Raw genomic sequence first — 21,637 nt, 5'->3', positions numbered from 1 at the left:
CTTACACACACACACACGCACACACAGATATGCCTGTCTTTGATCGCAAGTCTTCTGTAATGTGGGACTGTTACTTTGAAATTAAAACTCTGCATTCATGTAGGAACAGGCCCCCCAGGGAAATAATGGGAAGTTTAGGAGACGCATTTGAATTTGCTCTGCTAATGGCAATCATCTGCACTCCTCGGACCAAGTTGTAGATTTTTTTGGAGATTAAAAAGACATTCCAACATTCTGTTGGCATTATTTCTAATCACCCTGAGATGAAAGCGTGCCTTTTCTTGCCAAAAGTATCTAGAGAAACAGAAGATGGCAGGCCTGGAGGCCCAGAAGAGGCCCTTGATGTTGGCAGCGCTCAATGGTCTCTCAGTTGCTCGTGTTCCAGTGCCTGAGGATAGCCAGGATGAAGTCACCAAGGTGCCCATGGATGAGCGGGTAAGGATAGAACTTTCAACACAATGCACACTGGTTTTGCTTTCTGCTAGTAATAGTTTCTGTAGTATTAAAAACGTAGCTGTATGAAATACAAACAAAACAAAACATAACTGCAAAAACAGCCCTCTGTACAAAAGATCCCCAGTGACTGAATCCAGTAGTGAAATGTTGGGACTAAATGCTGGCGCATCAAAATCATGCTTTTGAAACAGAAAACTTCATGTCCCCCCTTGAGCAAAATCTTTGCACTCACTCAAGAGGGGTTCTTCATCTACACTAATCTCCATGAATACTGGAAGGTATTTGAATAATGAAGTCAACAGACTTCATTTTTTGGTAGGCCATTTTTACCAAATGGAATCAAACTTTGGCAGCTCTCACAAATTCCTTCCTTCCCATTCTTTTTAATGAGCTTATGCTGAAATTTCTCATCTTGCCAAGTATTGGGAGGGGGTGGGAGCTGAGTATCCTTTCTTCCATTACTCCCTTCCCAATATTTCTGTATAGTGAGTCAGATATCCAAAGGTGGACAATATTTGAGAGATCTGTAATCCATTTTCCCAATGTCTAATTTCATTTGTAAACAGCAGGGTTATTGTTTTGGGATGTAAGGTTCCCCCCCATTCAATACTTTTTTTTCAAATAGGAATTGTTCTTTGCTAAGTGGCTGTATAAATTCCCCCTCCCTTCAATATTCTGGGGCTATTAGGTAGAGAGGTCTGCTTTTCATTGAAAAGAGGGGGAGAGGGAGCAATTAAATTCCTCTGCCATAGTCCCAGTCCAAATCTACTCTTTTAGTCCAGACTGCTTTTAAATGAAATGAAAGATGTTGGGACAGTTCAGTCATAGTTCTCTTGCATCATGTCTAGTTGCAGCCTTAGACACTGGACTTAAATGCTGTTGGCAAAATGATGCACAATACTAGGAGATCTTAGGACCTCTCAGGAATGTTCACATGTCTTTCAATGTTACTGTTAAACCACCATTTGCATTGAACTGTGGTCGTTAGTATTGAAAGCACCCAAGAAAGGATCATGCAGTCTAAAATGATTGACATGATGAAATGGCCAATAGTTCTGGGGTCAGATCAGCAACATCTGATTCCATAAAGGCACTCCCGGTATTTCCCAATTCTGATACTTCACACCCAGTAAATATCAGAAATATTCTGCAGAAAAGTGGCCCAGAAAGATATCATGATGCATGGAATAAAAAACTGGTGAAAGGTTCAGGAGAATCAATAAAATCTCATCCCATCTGATCATCTCCTGGTGCAGATCATCTGCCAGAGCAGCCAAGGTTGTTTGAGTCCCCTAGCCAGACCTGAAATCAGATTGGAAAGGACCTAAACACTTTGCTTCATCCAGGAAAGCCAGAGATTGTTCAGCCTCTGTCTGTTCAATCACCTTGCTTGGGAATTGTACATTTGAGACTGGTGAACAGTTATTGAGATCACCTGGGTCCCAGGTAGGTCCCAGTTTGTTTCAAGGCAGAATTAACTGCCCCTCAGACCCAGTCAACCAGGATTCTCCCCAGTGGATTTAAGTAGCCTGGTAAGGGAAGAGTCATACAAGAAGGTGGTAAGTCTCAAACCTCCAATGATCATGTTCTCATCCTCAAAGTGGATAAACTGAAAAATATCCCAAACACTGTATTGTCGAAGTCTTTCACAGCCAGATTCAACTGGTTGTTGTGGGTTTTTTGGGGGGTGTCTGGCCGTGGGAGAAAAGAGAGAAAACACAGTGTGTAACAGACTTCCCTCTGTGATACACCTCTGAAGATGCCAGCCACAGATGGAGGCGAAACGTTGGGAACAAGATCTACTAGACCACGGCCACACAGCCCGGAAAACCCACAACAACCGGTATTCCAAACACCTTTGCAAGTCTGCCCCTTTCACTACCCCTGTCACTGCTCCTGTTGAGTTTAAGTTGAAATAATACTCTTTCTGATTTTCTCATATAGAATTAAAGCTACGGGGTTTTTTTTTAAGTGTATAACTAGCCCAGATTTAGTGTTGTATGGAAATGACGCTTTTATAATAAAAAATTCTCATATCATTGTAGATGCTATGGAAATAGCACCACTGTCAAGGTTATGGGCTGTTGAAAAAATGGCATTCCACAGACAGTCAACACTATGCACATCGATTAACCAAGGATTAATACATATGCTTAGGATCAAGCATATGTAGCACAGGGCATGACCATTTTAGAGATGAATGAAGTTCACATAAAAATACCATTAGGGCAGCACAGTGCAATCAGGTGGTCTCCCCCCCCCCCCCCCACATCTCCACCCCCGCCTCCCATATCGTTTCAGGAATTGAGATACACATGCAGCTGTTTTGGAACTTGAAAAGGCATGGAGTGAGAACAACTGATCCCTTCATGTTATAGGTCTCATCAGGACTGGACCCTTGCAACATTTTTAAACAGCCCCCATTCAGCTCTAAAATGGCAGCAGCTTGCCCAAGTCGAATCCAGGGACACCATGATGTCTAGTTGTGCTGTCAGTTATGACAGTATTGCTTTCTGTTGCCCTGGAAATAATCACTTCTGCAAAAGCATGTTCAAGCAAATGGAATGAATCTGTCATGACATGCTGTATTTACAGGACCGCACTCTGCTTAATGTGTTGTGTTTTGACATGAATCAGCTGCAATTTACAAAGGGCTTCTGCAGGCAAGCACATTTATCTTTTGCTCTGTGGTATGTTCTCCTACCATGTACTTACTGGCCTTGGGTCTTGCTTGGTGAAAGATCACCAACTACAGAAGACCTTGGGGTTTTCACACTATCAGTCATCAACTAGGAAAGGAATATCCTTATTGAAGAAAGTGGTTATCACACACACACCCCTTGAAAAAAGCCATCCTTAAAGCAGTAACAGCCTTTTATGCTTTTTTAAAATCAGTGTTTCCTGTTTGGGTGAAAATTTATTTGGCTGTATGGTTGCTTCACAAGAAATGGCATTTCTGGATAAAGCAGGTGTTCTGAATTTGCTGCAGTTAGGCTTCCAGCTTGGTCATGGAACTAAGACTGTTGTGGATAATGGGCATCTGGAGACAAGGAGAGGCAATATGACCCTGTAGATTTATTTCAGCTCTCAGCCAGTGTCATTTTGTTTTCCTAAGCCACTGCATAGTGGCTCGGATGAACTGGCTATGGGTTCAGACTGAAGTTGAGTTCCAACAAGATAGTAATAATAGTAGTTACTGATTCTTAAACGGGATGGAATAGATCAAGTGTGAAATCAGAAGATTTGAGGGGAATTCTATACAATATTCAGCAGATCACAGTGGTCTTTATTTATTTATTTGCTTCCAACTATATTTAGTATGATGTGTAGCAACTATGTGAAGTTTGTCTTGAGATACAATATTTTTTTCTTCTTTTGGGGGTTGAAAATAATAGTGCAAAATTCTGAGGAGAAAACTGGAAGAAGGAATGGTATTCACTGAGTATGAGCAGATTACAAAGAAGAAAGCAGATGGAAACTTTACCACAGCAATGCTTCCAGAGAATGCAGAGCGTAACCGTGTGAGGGAAGTCATTCCGTATGAGGAGAATCGAGTAGAGTTGGTCCCAACCAAAGAAAACAATACTGGCTACATCAATGCCTCACACATAAAGGTAAAGGCAGAGGAAATAACCACTGTAGTTGAAAGAAACTCTGATCTCCCTGTTTCCAGTTTACCATCCTTATCCACAAAACCATTGTGAGATCTGTACTCAGTGTAAATGGAATGGGAGAATCATTTGAAAGTTATGTTCATTTGGCCTCTATTATTTTTAGGTACAATAGGAGGAATGATCTGTAGGATTATTGCTTTTGTACGCAAAATACTTTCTACTCCTTTCACTTGTTCATCCTCACAATAACTTTCTGGTGGTGTGACTCACTTATTTTCTCATTTTACAGGTGAAGAAAGATTATCAGTGCCTTAGGGCACTCTCAGTTCATGGTAGGGAAAACTTCAGTTTGAGTTTTAGAATCTGAAGTAGATGACTTAATCTATTCCAAACATGCTAAAAGGCCTAGCACAGCTATTTTTAGAACAGGCCTAGAATCTGCCCTCAACTATTTTTAGGTAAAATGCTTGTGTAACGGGCATCTTGATTCTGACTTGGGAACTGGAGCCCAAATCTGTATTGGCCCAAAATCATTCACTATCTCATTCTTTTGAAAAGGTTGAACATTTATGAAAAAAAAGTTGGTTCAATACAAACTGAAAGTTCTTTACTTTCTGGGTAGTCCATGTATACCTAGATGAGATGAACCTTTCAAAGAAAAAAAACAGAGTTGGCTATATGAACTGCATTATTTTAATAGAATTTGAACTTGTCTGCTTTTATATATTTAATTGCTGGTCAAAACAGCTTAAATTGTAAATATATTTTACTGCTTACATTACAAATCCAGCTTGGGTCATAATTTACTGTGTTAAACCTTGTTGAGTCAAAACACCTTCCTGAACCAGAATCCTGTCAGATTTCTGCCAAAGAACCTGGTGGGTAGCAGATACTGTGTTTTTTTGGCACTATCTGTTGCAGCTTGGATGACTGATTACTGAATCTAATTTTTTTGCATCCATTTGTGGGAGGAGAGATCATTTCTCAAAGCATAAATTTTGTCCTGTGAGGTGGCATGGTCCAAGAAAGAATTTTCCCCAGCCAGTTTTAAGAGTCCATATTTCATCTTGTGTGTCAACATTGGACATATGCGCATTGTTCTGTGGTGCATGTAGCGACATGTGCTAATGTTTTTAGTATACAACTCTGTTTCCTGCCAGTACTCTTCTTCTCCCACTCCAGGTGGTTGTTACAGAAGCCAAGCAGATGTTCTTTTGCTCAGAAGGTGAAATTGCATCTGCAAATTTTACCTTAGTCACACAGCAAGTGGCTTTCACCCCATTATCAATTTTTAATATCCTGCCATCAGGGCAACAGAATGCAGCCGCATTCCAGGCAATGCACTCCCTCTAGACTATTTATGGGGTATCATTTGTGTCTTGTGCCAGGAAGCTGAGCATTTGGACTAGGATTAAGCAGGCAAATAAACTTTCATATCATCCTGTTAAGAGCTCACACTAGACTCCCACATTACTACTAAGTTTGATGTCCTTGAGATTGACAGCATTTTTTTTTAAAAAAACACACCTTCTAACCAAGCTATTAAGATATACATATTCTGTCCAAATATAGTTTTTTAAAAAAACCCTACAAATTTTCAACATCAATACTCCTTGCTGCATGTCTTCCCGCCCTCCCAACACATTCCTTAAAAGTCTGCTAAAATACAGGGTTCCTTCAACTCAATCAAGCCAACAAAAATATGGTACAATGAAATGACGTTATATTGTACAGAAATGTCAAAACCATCTATCACATTATAAACTCGACCTAGGGCCTTCAAATAGTTTAGGGGATTTGCTAATGTACTGCCCAGTTTGCTGCATAATAGACTACATGACTGAACTACATTATCATTGAAAACCCAACTGTTGTTGGCACTTGGTGAGTCTAAATAAGTTAATTCTCAAATAGATTTAGATGTTCAATTCTACAGCTAACTTAATGCAGTCTGTCTTTCTCTCCCCAGGTTACAGTAGGTGGGGAAGAATGGCATTACATAGCCACGCAAGGACCTTTGCCACATACCTGCCATGATTTCTGGCAAATGGTGTGGCAGGAAGGGGTGAATGTGATTGCCATGGTGACAGCAGAGGAGGTATGTAAAATTATACAGTAAGTGGGGCTTCTATAAAGTAAACCTCTGTAACATTTCTCAGACCTGAGAGGGTACCTTCCCTGAAAGGTACCGGGATCAGTTTTGGGGAGTACGAGCCTCTTCTCCATCACTTCCTTTCTCTCTGTGTTTGTTGGGTTAACCCACTCTCCAAGTCAGCCTGTCAAATGTTACAGCAGTCCCCCAGACAAAAATCCTTTGTCATGTCACCATGATCCAAACCAAATCATGACTTCTTGTCATGATTAGAGTGATAATAGTTGTTTCTCATTCTATATATATACTATATAACCCCCCCCCCCACACACACACCTCATATGTTCTATCCTGATATCTGCTTGTAGCCCCGTTGTTGTTGTTTCTTTACCCTTTTTGAAGTTCTCCCTAAATTCCTTTTGAATTTCAGCCTAGGATGACTAAAGAGTTACAGCCACATTTGTAACGTTTTGGCCATATGATGTAATAATGGATGTTTTGCTGTATAAGAAGATTGTAGCATACCAAACAAAGCAAAGATAATTTCAGTGAATTCTGAGAAAGCCAAGCTGCTCTTGTTTGCAACAAATGGCATTCATAACTCATCCAAGGCCATGTCTGCATACTAGCATCCTTATCAGCTGCAAGAAACCTGTTAAAGTGTCCATTTTTAAAAAATCCTCTTTTCTGATCCCAGAACCATGCATCGTGCTGTAAAACTGGCAGCTACCAGTAACCAGCCCTGTATCCAGTTCAGAGCTCTTCTGCTTTTATGGCCACCAAGGAGCAGCCTTTCTTTTTTAGTGGCATGGCCTGATTTTTTCCTATTTTAAACATTTACCAGTTTCAGCTGTTCAGAAGGGGGAGCAAGAGTCCACTTAATGTTACAGAATAATCTGACCGGGGAGGGAGTGTTTGCCTAAAATGCTGCAAATACTTGGACTATCTCATGGTCTGAACTATGATTATATACATGCATTTATAATAAGGCAATTATTCATTGCGAACATAGATGTAGCAGGGAATTTTCGCTGTCTCGAGATGGTGGGCTTTTCCCGCCCCCACAGAAGTGGGAATGCATGCTGTATGATAAAAGGGCAGTCCTGGAACAACTATGCATCCTAGTTTGCCCTGAAGCAAGGAAGATGTTCTCCATTTGAGTGGGAGCAGCCAACCAGTATTGTCCCCTCTTGGCCAACTTTCTGGGAGAGTACAGAATGATGCCCTTGGGGGACTGGCTGAATACCAATCACAAATGAAACAGTTGTTTTGTTTTCTTCCAACTATATGGATCCATGTCATGTTACTCCAGCCATACACTTTTTAAAAATTGTCTGGAGAACGAGGGCAATCTTTTTGACAAATTATGTCCTGCTGTGCACTATTTTTGGAGTCAGCCCACATGCATAGTATCAATTATGAAAAACTGAAGGAAATTTTGAATCTGTCTGTTAATCCCCAGTACTCTACATGTATACTTTCAGCTCTTTCTTTCCTCATGTATACTTTCAGCTCTTTCTTTCCTCATGTATACTTTCAGCTCTTTCTTTCCTCCCCCTTTGGGGAAGGGTGGTATACAAACATCATCATCATCATCATCATCATCATCATCAAAACAATAAAAATAATAAAAACACCAAATGACAAAATAAAAGACAACCCTCTAAAGCCTTATTCCAGGTTTTAAGTGGCTAAAGGAGTAGGCTGTGGTTGTGAATTTTTCAGGGAAGCTTAGCTTGTACCTCCAGATTCTCTGCCTGTGCTGGTGCATGGCCAACTGATGACACATTTGAACCCTGAAGTTGAGATTTGCAAGGTATAGAAAAAATGTATTCCGGATATCAGAAGATCCATTCATTCAGGCGTTGATATATTTCTAATCCTTGACCCAGAGAATGAAAAAATTGACCATCCTATACAGTACAATTTGTATAAATACCCAAGGTACAGTCCTCCCACTGAACAATTGCATATTGTGAAAGTTACTAATTCTGCAGGGCCTGTTTTTGTAGTAGATCAGAGAACAAGAGGGGGAGTACATGATTTTCAGTGATGAATGGTTAGTTATTCTCTGTGACTATTGGAGCTGTGTCAGGTAAGAGCCAAGCCATGCTAATTTTGTACCTGTTTCTCTTGTTATGGAATAGGAAAGAGGAAGAACTAAGAGCCACCGTTATTGGCCAAAGTTGGGCTCCAAGCACAGCTCAGCAACATATGGGAAGTTCAAGGTGACCACCAAATTCCGCACCGATTCTGGTTGCTATGCCACAACAGGTCTGAAGGTCAAGCACCTTTTGCTGGGGCAGGAAAAAACAGTATGGCATTTGCAGTACACCGACTGGCCAGATCATGGTTGCCCAGAAGAGCAAGGTTTTCTTTGTAAGATTTCTTCCATATTATCGTGAAAGTGTGATTCTTCCCACTTTTTTTGGAGGGGGGAGGGGAAATAAGTATCAGAACCAGTATCAGAATGGTCTGTAATGAGAAACATGCATAACAAATGGGTTTTCTTGATGTCATTGACAATGTTGCATTATTCCCTTTAGCCTTTGCCATTGTTTTGTTCAATATCTTTAGTCTTAATGGTAATCCTAGGGTAAGAAAAAAAATGCATTCAGTGACTGAAAGCCCCTGGGCCAGATCTGATCTTCTGAGAGGCACAGCTCTGGCTTTCAACATGTAACTTGGAGGCTGAGGCACGGCGAAAGAAATGGGGAGTGTATGGCAACAAAACTTGAAGTAGGCTACTTCATTACCCTGAAAGAAATTTTTTTTTTGCCTAACTATATATGCCATCGTATGTTAAAAAAAAAATTGTGGAAGCATCTGTTTTGTTGTCGTTCCAAGCACTCACAATCACGACAAAATAAACGGTCTGTTTTTGCACATGACAATGGACATCGGCACATATACACCCTTTTTACCCTATCCCATTCTGTGCTGGAAACATCCCCCAACTCCTGCTAGTGCAGCACAGTTAGATATATGTTTGAAATGCTGATTCCTTATGCAAGGGAAGGGGAGGACCAGATGGATGCTCCCTTTCCATTAGATACTGGCGCTGTCAGGAATTTGTTTCAAGGGGACCTTGCTGCTGTTGTGATCCCAGCCTGCTAATAGCAGGAATAGCTGTAAGTAATGTCTACAGTCATCTGCTTAAGGGACTTGGGGATTTGGAGTGGGGGCGGGGGGGGGAAGATATGTATGTGTTTTAAAGAGCTGCTTAAATTAAAGAACCAAAGTCCCAAGGAGTAATTGACACCCTGCTGGTACTTGCTGGATTCGGTGCTGTTTTCTGTCCAGAGGCCAAATAATTAGTGTCTTGTAAGAAATGTAAATGATCATAATTTGAAAGGAAGCTTGCTTCTCCATAGATTTGTTATCTTTTATGTGAAGGGTTTGGGACCGTAATTTTCTTTTTCCCCTCCTTTACAGCTTATTTGGAAGAGATACAGTCTGTGCGCCGCCATACCAACAGTGTTCTGGACAGCAGCAACAATTGCAACCCTCCCATTGTGGTGCACTGCAGTGCTGGTGTGGGGAGAACAGGGGTAGTTATTTTGACAGAACTCATGATTAGCTGTTTGGAACACAATGAGGTAAGCAAACACTTCTTCCATAAGGAGTTATTTGTGTATTAATGACCAGGGCAAGCCCCACAGCAAAAGTCCATTCAGAACATGTATGGTGAAATTTGAGGAGCTAGAAGTGGGCTGTGCAGCCTTTCCAATCAATGGGGCACGGACCTGACATGGTACTTTTTTGTTTTGAAGGCTTAATAATATGGAAATCAGAGAAGTAAAATTAGAAAATCACTGCAAATAAAGCAGCAAAAATCCAGCATTTGGGAATGTGTCTGTGAAGAATATGGATTACCTTGGTGCATGTGATTGGCTTTGTTAGTGTTAGCACAGGAAATAGAACATGCCCTTTTAACAGGAAATCTGCATGTTTTTAAAAGGAAAAAAAACCCTTTGTGTTGCTGACCTTTCTGTAGTATTTCACAATGTCTGTGAAGGAACTACAAGTTGGAATTCTCCCTCCCCAGCACAACTGCTTCCTCTTCTACAGTCCGTTACTTGCTTTGACATTTTGATTTTTTTGGTGTGTTTTTTAAACCCCTTCTGCAAGGCATGGTTTGGTATTACATTTTAACTAGCAATTTCTGATTTATATTCAAAATCCAAACCAAGACTTCATTTGGCTTCCCAGTTTGGAAGGGAAGTATAAATCATAATTTACAGGTTCAGCTGTAATAAAAATGATGGTTTGCACTTAAAGCAGAAAGCATTTATTGATTCTGAACACAGGAGGGAGAGAGAAGAAAAAAGCAAAGCATCCATGCATGTTCTGCAAACTATAGTTTTAATTTCAATGCTTGATTGAACAGTAACTTTATTTTAATTTCTGAACCTATCCTATATAAACATTGTATGATTTATTTTGCTCCCAAGGCTTAAATTTTTAGGGTTTTTTTTTAAAAAAAGGATCAGAAATAAGAGGTAGTGAAGGAATAGGGTAAGTGGCTGCGGTCAGAACAGTCATCCAAGACAAGGACCTGGAAAAGTATAGCCTAGTGACAACAGGTCATGACGCTACAGCCTCCACCTCTAAAAGGGTGTCCCACATATGACAGAGCATCTTTTAATTTTGATTCATGAAACATATTCCTCCTTACTTAGAAATGCATTCTAGCTAAGGTGGCCACAAAAGTACCATGTTTGTTCACAACAATATCAAGCCTTATATCAAGCCATCTAAATTAATATTTTGGTTGTACTGAATATTTGGAAATCTAGCCAATATTGGTTGACTAATACATATTAATTTATCATTATTGATTTTTGATCCTTTTGAACTGTCAGATAGCTCTTTGGGGTGCGGTTTCCAGGCTGTATGGCCGTGTTCTAGTAGCATTTTCTCCTGACTCTTCGCCTGCATCAGTGGCTAGCATCTTCAGAGGATCTGATGGTAGTAAAGCAAGTGGAGTATATATACTTGTGGAATGTCCAGGGTGGGAGAAAGAACCATTTCCCTGTTAACAGGTGTAAAGGGTGCAATTAGCAAGCTTGATTTGCATTTGTTGGGTGGGATCCACCCATTTAGCATGTGAGTAACCATGAAGACAGCATAATCAATTAGTGAGGGCATCTGCATTGTTCTTTCTCCCACCCTGGACATTCCACAGGTATATATATTCCACTTGCTTTGCTACCATCAGATCAGTGGTGGGATTCAAATAATTTAACAACCAGTTCCGGTGGTAGGATTCAAATAATTTAACAACTGGTTGTTTACAAGCACCATTTTAACTACTGGTTCTGCCGGTGCGAACCTGCTGAATCCCACCACTTCATCAGATCCTCTGAAGATACCAGCCACAGATGCAGGCGAAATGTCAGGAGAAAAATGCTACTAGAACACGGCCATACAGCCTGGAAACCACACAACACCCTAGTAATTCCAGCCATGAAAGCCTTCGACAATACATTAATAGCTCTTTATTTTGTTGTAAACTCGCTTCATAGCTCTTACTAGCAACTTAATTATTTTTTCAAGTTGTTTTTTAAGCACTTCTTTCAGGTGGCCTATAATAATTAGCAAGAGATACAGATATGTCAGATATCCATGCTGTTTCCTAGAATAACCCTAATTTTGGGAGAAATTAGGGAGAAACTGTTCCAAGCTTGGGAGAAACAATTCCATTTTTATTTAATGAATGAAAGCTGGAATTCCGAAGGTTTGTAAGAGTTATTGAGCCTTACAATATATTGCAGTAAATCCACACACACTAAAATAGTTGTTTTTGCAGTTGCCTTATAATTTGAAAGAGGAGGTGACACATCCCTTTTCACAAATGGCATCTTGGCAAAGTATTATAAACACCTTTAGATATATTTTTTAAAAATTCATAACAGAGAAAACCACAAAGTTGCCAAATATATCATTGTACAACATAGCAACCATTGGAGAATGGAAACTTTGCAAGAAAACTAGATATCTAAAAATAATTGTTAATATATAAACTTCATTAAGACAACCATCACTTTTAGTAAGGTTGTCAACAGACCTGGGGGAAAAGTCCTGTTAGCAGAAGGTTAATATATAGAGACAGAAAATTGAAGCTTTTCATGGCATATATGTAAATAACAGCAGCTAGTAAATAGCATCCCGTTAAGCCTCTATTAAAGCAACAGGACACCTTTCCTCCAGCCTTGTTGAAAACAGTGAAGTATTCTTCCAAGGGTGGGCAACATGGCTTTCCATATACAATGATATCGCTATTTAAAAAGCTGTTAACAAGTTAAAAATGAATCATAAATCTTCTTTCCTACTATATCCTCTAGATAGTATAATAAAGCATACAATAGTTCCTCAGGTATTTTAACTGTGGCCTTTTTAATCTGTATTCCACTATACAAATTTCCATCAACTATTGAGTTCATTGTCTTTTTCCCAAAATGTGTATGAAATCTGCCTGCACATATTTTTCTCTGTGGAGTGTGACTTCCCCCTACTGCTTCAGTCCAAAGTGTCCCTGAAATATCCTGCGGAACTGGGAGCCCCCCAAAATGGCATGAGTCAGAATTCTATTGTGGGCAGAGAGAATCAGCAAAAATGCCCCCATTACATATGTAAAAATAATCCTGTAGATCCAGGCCATAGATTTTATGCCTTCATTTTAAAGGGAAATTTTCCCTTGTGTTCAGTGGGATTTGCTTAGGTGTTCTATTTACTTGAAAGCAAGCTCCCCCACCCCCCCACCCCCAAACTGGAAGGTGCTTCTTTTGTGGTATTAAGGGATCAATCAAGGCAACTGGAGATGGATTAGCAAGATTTTTTCAAGCCAAAATGCAAATAACAAAGGATACTATGAAATGCAAAAACAATGTCCCAGTTCTCTATACAGCACAAAAGGCTGATATGAGTGTGTCTGTGTGAGTAGTAACTGCTTGTTTTTCCACCAAGCAGAAAAAGATATCCCAAACAGCTGTCAAATACACAACTATTAAGATTCAGGTTAGGCTGTACAAGTCTACACTGGCCTGCATTTTTTTCCTGTTCAGACCAGGACCATGTTCTGACTGGCTTAGTAAGGCAATTAGGTCATGAGCTAATGATCAGATTCCACACAGCAACATTCTTTGGGATGGTAAAGGAGTATAATGAAGTACTGAAAAAAAGTTTGCATGCTTATTGGCACATGTTTGAAATAGGATCGGATTTAAAAAAACAGTGCCTTGATGAGTTCTGCCATCAGGGAATAGGGCTATGGGCTTGGGAAAAGATTGATATTCAGATTTTGGATGTTTCCATACTGGTATTCTGGATTGGTTTGGTCACCAATGGAGTTTCAGATTTGAGAGGGTTTTTAATGACATTTTTCAAGTTCAGCAACCTGTTGCACACAGTGGCCAGGTAAACGTCTCCAGGAGCCCTAGAAGCAGGACATGGAATTCAAATTTTCCTCAGCAGTGATGTCCTCCAGCATTGGTACCCAGAGGTTTATTTCCTCTGAAGGTGGAGTTCAATTCAGTTTTCATGGCTAATAGCTTCTTCCTCTTTTTCTTTTTTTGCCATCAAGTCCTGTTTGACTTGGCAACCGCTGGTGGGGTTTTCAAGGCAAGAGACCCTTCTTAGCTTCCCTGAGATTTGAAGAAATTATTCTCCATGAACTTGTATAAGCTACTGACCGTCACCGTTCCATTGCAATAGCTGGCCAGTTTCTTGGAAAGAAGTGCTTCTTTTGGGTGTGGTCTAACTAGAAATGGAGGAAAGGAGAAGGCTCGTGTAGTTTAGTGGAACAAACATCTTGGGTAAATTTAGAAACTACGATTTAATTTAGTAAAGTAGTGCCCTGATGGCAATGATGGAGGCCACATTAGAGAGAATCGACATGGTGAGGAGCATGATAATAGATCAGAGCTACATTAAAGCGGTAGGAAACTTTGGTTGGTGGATAGAGAGACAAATGACCTTAGTGAACCATTGACGTAAAGCAACAATTCTCCATCTGTCAGATGACCAGATTGCAATCTCATGCAAAAAAACTGATGGTTTTGTTCTGTGAAAATCAGTTTTTCATTTTACTATTCTCCCTTTTTGCATAAATATGGTGATAAATGTTTTAATGCCCACTATATGTGCAGTTTACCCGATTTTTTCTTCTTATAAAAAGCTTCTCTGTTTCACATAACTTCATTCACATACCTATTTTGATAGCTACTGATTCATATCCACATAGCTTAGATAATTACATTGTTTCAGTGGCAAGTTTCTGTGCTTTTGTATGGCGTTGTCTTTGAATTCCTTTTTTTCTTCTTATAATTTTTTTTCTCAACAAGGAGTAGAAGAAGTGAGTTGCCTGTCGTCATGATTTCAGCGAACTAGGTTTTTGCAGATTGTCCAAAGTGGGCTAGTTACAAAGTCAGTTGCATTGTATGTGGACATATTTAGAAAACTTTTCACTTAAAATTAGTAACTATAAAAATCATAGCTTGTTGAGAAAACATCTAGTCATGTAAATTCTAGAATGTAATATGTGTTATACATTTCTCAAGAGTTCGTTATCAGTTTTTGAGTAGGGAATGCTTGATCACCTGTGGACTGGCTCCCTTCCCTTTTGCTAGTGGAGATCAGGCAGCCAATGGATCGATGGACTTTTTTCCCTCCTGTTCCTGTATATTTGCAGGAACGGGCTACTTGCAACAAGTAGAAGCCAACACCCCTGCAGAGATGCAGCAAATTGGTTGGCGGTGATGATCAGAAACTTGACCAATTTCACTTCTCAGTGACACAGATTAAGGTATACTGGAGTGAAATTTTGGATTTGTGATGCCTTTGCCCTCACCCCAGTTGGCCACTATTAAGTTAATGCAGCCTCTGTGTCAATAGTAAGTCAATGAAGGCAGTGATAAAGTGCTTTCTGTTTTTAACAGGCTAACCCGGATAACTTTCTGAACTATACCTTTTCTCAGTAGCTGCAGTTCTGATCAGGAAAGTGAATGAAATGGTGCCTTGAACAAGAGGTAGCAGCTTCATTTGGGCTTGGTGCGTGGTGTTGACCTTGCCAATGGCTGCCGTTATACATGCTATTTTTCCTATTCATTTTGCTCAGCAGTATTCAGCATTGGAATCAGTACAGCCCCCCTGAGGCTTACAGATGCAGGGTGGACTCTGATTCTTCTTTCTTCGTATTCTTCTATCTCAAAGTCCCTTCTTACAAATCATACATGTGTTGTGGGCAGTGATACAAACCAAATGGAGAAGAAGCATTTCCCTTTTCTTTTTCCATGTTACTGTCTTGACTATAGTTGCCTCGTGCAAAATATATAGGTGAATTTTTCTCTTCAATTTTACAGAAAGTGGATGTGCCAATGATGCTGCAACATCTGAGGGATCAAAGGATGTTCATGATCCAAACCATTGCTCAGTACAAATTTGTCTATCAGGTGCTCATTCTGTTCCTACAAAACTCGAGGCTTATCTAGCATCCCCTGAAGAGACTCTTCCTGCTCTCTTTGCTCATCACATCTGCAACCTGGTGGCTTTGCAAATCTCTTCTCCAACAATAACCATGTCTTTCAGTATTGTGTGGCACTCCCAAAACTGCCTCACTCGTAAGGAGACCATGTTCTTCCCAAGATTATTTTATATGAGATAATTTATTTTTTTTATTGTCTTAAACTGATGTGTAATTTTTTTAAAAAAATTGTGAAACTTAACTTTGGATTTGAACCACATTTGAAATGACTGTTCTGCATTGTAACGTGACTGTGAGGGAAGATGTTCCTATCTGATGGCTCATTAAAAACATTGTTTTTCATCCTTTTCAAAGACATGCAAATAGGAGACAAGACCCAACTATAGGTTTCATGTTATCCAAATCTGAAAGTATGTACATTTCTGTACAATTATGGGATGGAATAAGCTAGAATTATGAGTAAACAGCAGCAGCGAAGTGCAAATCTTCAACATTCAGCAATGCCTCCATGTATGCAACTACATTACTACAACATCATTTGGTTGTTATAACAAGAGCAGTCTTATTGGTGGTGGGCGGAGGGGTGTTCTGGAAGTGCCTCATCAATCTTTGTTCACCAAATTATGGTTGAATCCTGCTCACCTATTTCAGGAAACAGATCTCATTAACTATATAATATATAATGTCAAAGCTGGGGGAGTGTGTGTAGGCTTTTCTAAGGGACAGTCTATTGGGAAGTTGAACTACATTGGCAACTCCTATGTAGTTCTGTGAGACTTGCAAGAACTTCTTAGCAATTTGTGCCCTAGATCTTATAAGGCACATTCCATCCTCTGCAGTCTGTTCTTCTGATTAACAGTGACGTATCAGATGAACCTATCAAGCAGATTCATATTGAATAAATTCCTTGGCCTCCAGACCAGTACCATCTCTTCCATCTGTCAGCAGCCTTTCAAGTCTCAGGATGAGGTTTGTCTAAGCTCAGGTGTTTGAACTCCCAGTGCCAGCACTTGATTCTGAGAACGCATCCTATGCCAATGAGGTATGGCATTTGAAGTTACGCTTTCCAGGTAATTTACTGTTAGTCTTTGGGAGCATGCAGTTTGAGACAGCCATGCTGAAGCAAAGGGCTTTGGCTTGTGCAGTGGGCTGGGCTGGGCTGAAGCTAAGGGTAGAGCTAGGCCACATTAAAAGCACCTTTCTAGCCAAGGACAGCCTTGGGCATAAGGAACAGTAAACTTTGCTGAAGGAAACAGAGAAACTCAAATCCCTTCCTCTCCACAAATGGCTAGGAAAAGAGAGCATTATAAAATGTTGAGGAACAGTCTCTTGTTGATGTTCTTTTAGAGATTGTGTTGATTCTTCAGTCAACTCCTGTTTTCAGGCCAGCACCTCCTTACCAGTGCCAACATATCTCTTGTTAAATTAGCTGCAACCATTTAAAGTCTTTTAGTGGCATCTGCGTGATAATTGCACAGAGACGCTTTGTATCTGGGAAGCCGGCCAAGGAATAAACCTTGAAGCAAAGTGTATTAAATTAGTTATCTCATTATAGCTTTTTGAATAATTTCCTAATGATGAATTAAGTTTGAACCCAGAGCTGTCAAGTCCCATTGTTCCATTTGGCCTGATAGTTAGGGAATAGGATGGGGAAAACAGTCCGCTCCAAGGTCTGATTATTATGATATCTCAGTTGAAACGAATATATTCTTGGCTTTCCTGGAAGTGCATGGGAAAAAAATTATTTAATAAGCAAGCATAATAGATGCTAAGAGGCAAAAGTGGAGGACATGCAGGCAAGGCTTTTTGTCACAGAATTGCAGACCTTCCAAAATGAAAAAAGAAAATGCAATGCTCACTCATGAGCCAAAGAGGTGCTAGCCTAATATGCAACTATTTTGAAGCTGTACCTGACATGGGCGATGGATTTCAAAGTTACTTATATTAAAATGCAGTTTAAATTTTAATGACATGCTCACACTAGACTTGACCTTGACAAGGTCTGTTAACATCTTAAGCAAGAAGTTGTTACATTATCTTGAACAATTTTTAATCTCCTTCTCTTGGTCACTTTGGCATCACAAGATAAAAGGCAACATTTAAAATTGCATGGTAAAGAGATGCTTTGCCAGGCCAGAGTTCTTTTAAATATACAAGATATGGAATTCCTCAACCAATTTCAGGAATCACACAGAAAAATCAGCCTAGGAATTGAATTCCCCGTTAATTTGCCACAATTTTAGATTGAAACTTTTTATTCTGTTTGGATGTTGTTGCTTTATTAATACAAATATATGATTAATACACAGGAGGTAATCTACCTGAGCTGGCTGGGCATAGTGTTATGGGGGTTCTAATTGTTCCTGGAGGATAGGTTGCCAGAAGTGAAGCTGTGGACTTGGGCTTCTATGGTGTTTCAAGGAATCAGCTTCTCTCCCACGATGTTAAACATCAATTTGAAGCAGATAGGTGACATCCCCTGAGGTACCCAGCTTTTTCTGGCTTTCCTATTAGTTCCCAGAATAACAGTGGAAGTCCTGAACCATTACTTGAAATCAGTCATGGACTTGGAAGGTGAGCAAATTAACACAATCCTTGTTATTTCCTCCAGGATTGTTGTCACTTGACGGACCAAGAGAATGGAATGCTTGAATGCCCCTCTGTTTCCAAGTGTTGTATAACTTGAGGGTTAATATAAACTATTATAAACCATAGCTTTGTATTCAAAGCAACTAAGTAATGTTTGTACTAACACTGGCTCTTCCAGCAAATTAATGTTCAGGTCAGGATGCTCTCTTGAGATAAAAAAACTTAAGTGTTTTCATGCATCACAACACTATACTCCAATTTGGTGAACATCAGTGATCCCTGGATCCATTTCAATGTTTCCAAATATAACAAAAACGAAAAGAGATAGAAATTGCATAAGAGGGCTTCAGAATGGATTCAGTCAAACAAGTTTGGACAGCTCCCCCACTTTTGCATTTTCAGCTTACCCCATGGATAGTTGCATTCACAAATCCTGGATATGAATTTGTAGTGTAGTAGTCAGAGCTGATAGTGAACTGGTGAGATAATCTACTGATTTTCTTAATTGCCTCAACTATCTCACCAGACTCAGAGTTATTTAGTGTCCAGTTAAATTGGACAAAATTTAATCCCTGTTATTCTCATCAAGCTCCATTTCTGCGCTACTAGCCCATTTTTAACCAGAATTAGCTAGAGTATTTAAAGTAACACAACTTAATTCTGTTGAAATCACCACTGATGGGAACATTTTCTCAATTTCTAAACAAAAATATCCTTTTGTGGATATTTTGCATAAAAGCTTACATATGCAGATGTTTCTAAATTGCACCTGTATAATCTTGTATGACTTGTGTTACAGAAACTAACATGCTTAATTGATTTTTACAGCACTGGACTTAATTCTATTTTGCTACAATATTGTTATACTTCATCTGGTACTTGCTCTGTTGACTCAAGTCCAGAGCCATCATTTGGACGTACTTAAGTTTTCTTGTATGTATAAATTTTGTAAACAACTGAGGTTGACTATGTTTATTTCCATTAATTCAATATGACTGCCATATGCTCCATTTTGTACTATTGAATGCCTTTTTCAAAAAACTATGCATGCTATTTTGTACACTAATGTACATTCTATCAGTACATAAGCTTTTGCTTGTTGGTTTTATGTTTTGTGTAGAACCGACTGACTGACAGTATTTTTGCACTGTTCTCTGGTCTGTTTTTGTAAGTTCTTCAGCATTAATCAATTTCATTTTTTTTACATTTTCATTGCCTGTGTAAATAAGATCTCTTTTCCAGTGTGAGAAATCTGACTCAAAGCTTTGTTTTTTTTATAAATGACTATGCCAAGCTTTTATATTAATCTTATGCAATAAATTTTTTTCTCAAATTCCAGTTGTCTACTTACCAGTTTGATTACAATAAACATGGACACTTTTTATCACTGTTGAAACAAGCATTATAAATATGCAAGTTGCATCAGTCTGACCCAGTGTGGCATACCAACCATACTGAGATCTTCTGGAAGCTCACTAACCCTGTGAGACAGCCAAAAGCAGAGTGTGTATGGAATATCGGGATCATTGCAACAAGTAGCTAGTGTGTTGTGATCAGCCTGGTGAGCCACAGGTTGTGTTGTCTATAGTAATGAATTTGGGGGAGACTCTTTTTAATTAAGCAAAAGGAAAGATGTATAGTACTTGGCCTGACTACTGGGGGAGGTGTCTCTTCCAGCGTCTTGCACATATTAGACTCATGGATATTCATTCCTGACAGATCAATCTGGGGGTGAAGACGCATTCTCTGGAAGGAAGAGTATGGACAAGGAAGTGCTGATTGATGTTCCAAGGTGAACTAAATTTGATGGAGTCAGGATTCTCTTCTGGTAATTGATTAGGAAACAGCTTCTTCAGAATTTTCATTGGCACCTGGACATATAACTCATTTTGACTACTGGGAGTGGATATAAGGGGCTATGGCTCAATTGCAGAGTAAGTGCTTGGCAGCCAGGTTCAGTCAATTGTATTGTCAGTTAGAGCATCTGACTGTAGGAGACCTGCAGACCTTTGCTGAGTCCCTGGAGAACCACTGCCAGGCTGAGTAGATGGAGAACCACCAACAAAGGTGCCTGTCTGCTTCACTATAAGGCAGCTTCATATGTGCATACATGGGTATATGTAGATGCCATGGAGCCTGAGGCATGCTACAAATGCTGTCATAGGTTTGTAAAGACTCATGGGGAGGAAGACAGATTGAATGGTAGCACTTGTTAAAAATGGCTTTTTGCCATAGGCAATTCATAGGAATTTCATGGAGGGTGATGGATGGACTGGAACGTAAACAGGGTGCTGGAATAAAATAGTAAGACTCCAAAACTACACACAATTTGCTCCTTTGACATCTTTGATCTCTTTGGAAGGGAAGAAACGAGTGTTAGGACTAGAACCTATTAACACAAGATATCAGACCAAAATGTTACCCACTCTATCAAGGAATCAAATACTTAGCCGAATTTGAATCCCCATTCCATCTTTATATGCTGACAATACTGAAATTAAGATGCTATAAATTAAGACTGTATAATATACAATCTGCAGCACAGATGCAAAGGCGTCTTGATGGAATTCCTCTTTTGTGATTGTTCCTTGTCAATTTGTTTTTGCATGTTTTCTTTTACTTTTGCAAACAAACGGAGAATTTTCTTGCAAAATGGCTATTAAATATTCAGCTACTTCTGAAACCCATAAATTAAGATAATTTCTGAGTGTTTTTTAAAAATGCTGTTCTGGTTTTCTTAATTCTTAAAATATTTTCTTGGTGTCTAGCTGATGGGCTGCTAAACCTAAATAAAGTGGAAAGTGGAAGGTAGGCTTCCTTGAGATTGATAGAATTTATTCTATTTATGTTATGTATAGTTTGCCTTTCAGAGATTCAAGGCAGATTACGCACTGTTAAGTTGATCAACAGGATGACATGTGACATAATAAGATAGGACTGAGGTGGCAGAAATAAAAAAAAAAACCCCTAGAAAATCTCCCACTTGGAGGGTTTCTACAATAGATAGCAAAGACTCCTTGAAAAATTGCCGTCTCCTCATAAGCCTGTTGAGAGGCTTCAGATATAGGACTACCCTCCAATCTTGATTTTTCTTAGGCATGACAAACAAGGAAGAGTAGGGCCCAGAAAATTTTTCTTTCTCTGTCACCAACTCTGCTGTTTGGATGTACAAGAGATGATCAGTGAATTGAAGCATTAGCAGATGTCAGTTGTTCTTTCTGGACCTGGGAGATATGGGAAATCGGTCCCAAGGAAGGCGGATAAGCCCTGTCTGCTACTTGGACTCCCTCCTTAGTGATGACTGGATACAGAGCCAAAGGCCTGCTCAGCCATCTGCCTATTATGGTGCTGAGAGTTGAATTTCTTCTTTTCTGACTTCCTGTTGGTGGAATAAACCCCCGG

General features: G+C 39.6%; 1 protein-coding gene across 4 annotated transcripts in view; it reads left to right on the top strand.

The window, feature by feature from the left end:
* The window catches only part of PTPN14 (protein tyrosine phosphatase non-receptor type 14), a 149,543-nt gene extending 129,975 nt beyond the window's left edge, over positions 1 to 19,568 (top strand). For all 4 annotated transcript variants that reach the window (XM_048492756.1, XM_048492664.1, XM_048492912.1 and 1 more), the window contains exons 14-19: positions 292 to 435; positions 3,852 to 4,070; positions 6,040 to 6,168; positions 8,310 to 8,541; positions 9,598 to 9,761; positions 15,525 to 19,568. In XM_048492756.1, the coding sequence (XP_048348713.1) occupies positions 292 to 435; positions 3,852 to 4,070; positions 6,040 to 6,168; positions 8,310 to 8,541; positions 9,598 to 9,761; positions 15,525 to 15,653 (1,017 nt within the window). In that variant the 3' untranslated portion in view covers positions 15,654 to 19,568. The remainder of the gene's footprint in view (positions 1 to 291; positions 436 to 3,851; positions 4,071 to 6,039; positions 6,169 to 8,309; positions 8,542 to 9,597; positions 9,762 to 15,524) is intronic.
* Positions 19,569 to 21,637: the final 2,069 nt, after the last annotated feature.

This window comes from Sphaerodactylus townsendi, linkage group LG01 (assembly GCF_021028975.2).
Source record: "Sphaerodactylus townsendi isolate TG3544 linkage group LG01, MPM_Stown_v2.3, whole genome shotgun sequence".
Taxonomy (NCBI): Eukaryota; Metazoa; Chordata; class Lepidosauria; order Squamata; family Sphaerodactylidae; genus Sphaerodactylus; species Sphaerodactylus townsendi.
Note: the sequence above shows the minus strand (reverse complement) of the source record. Positions and strands in the feature narration are given on the sequence as shown.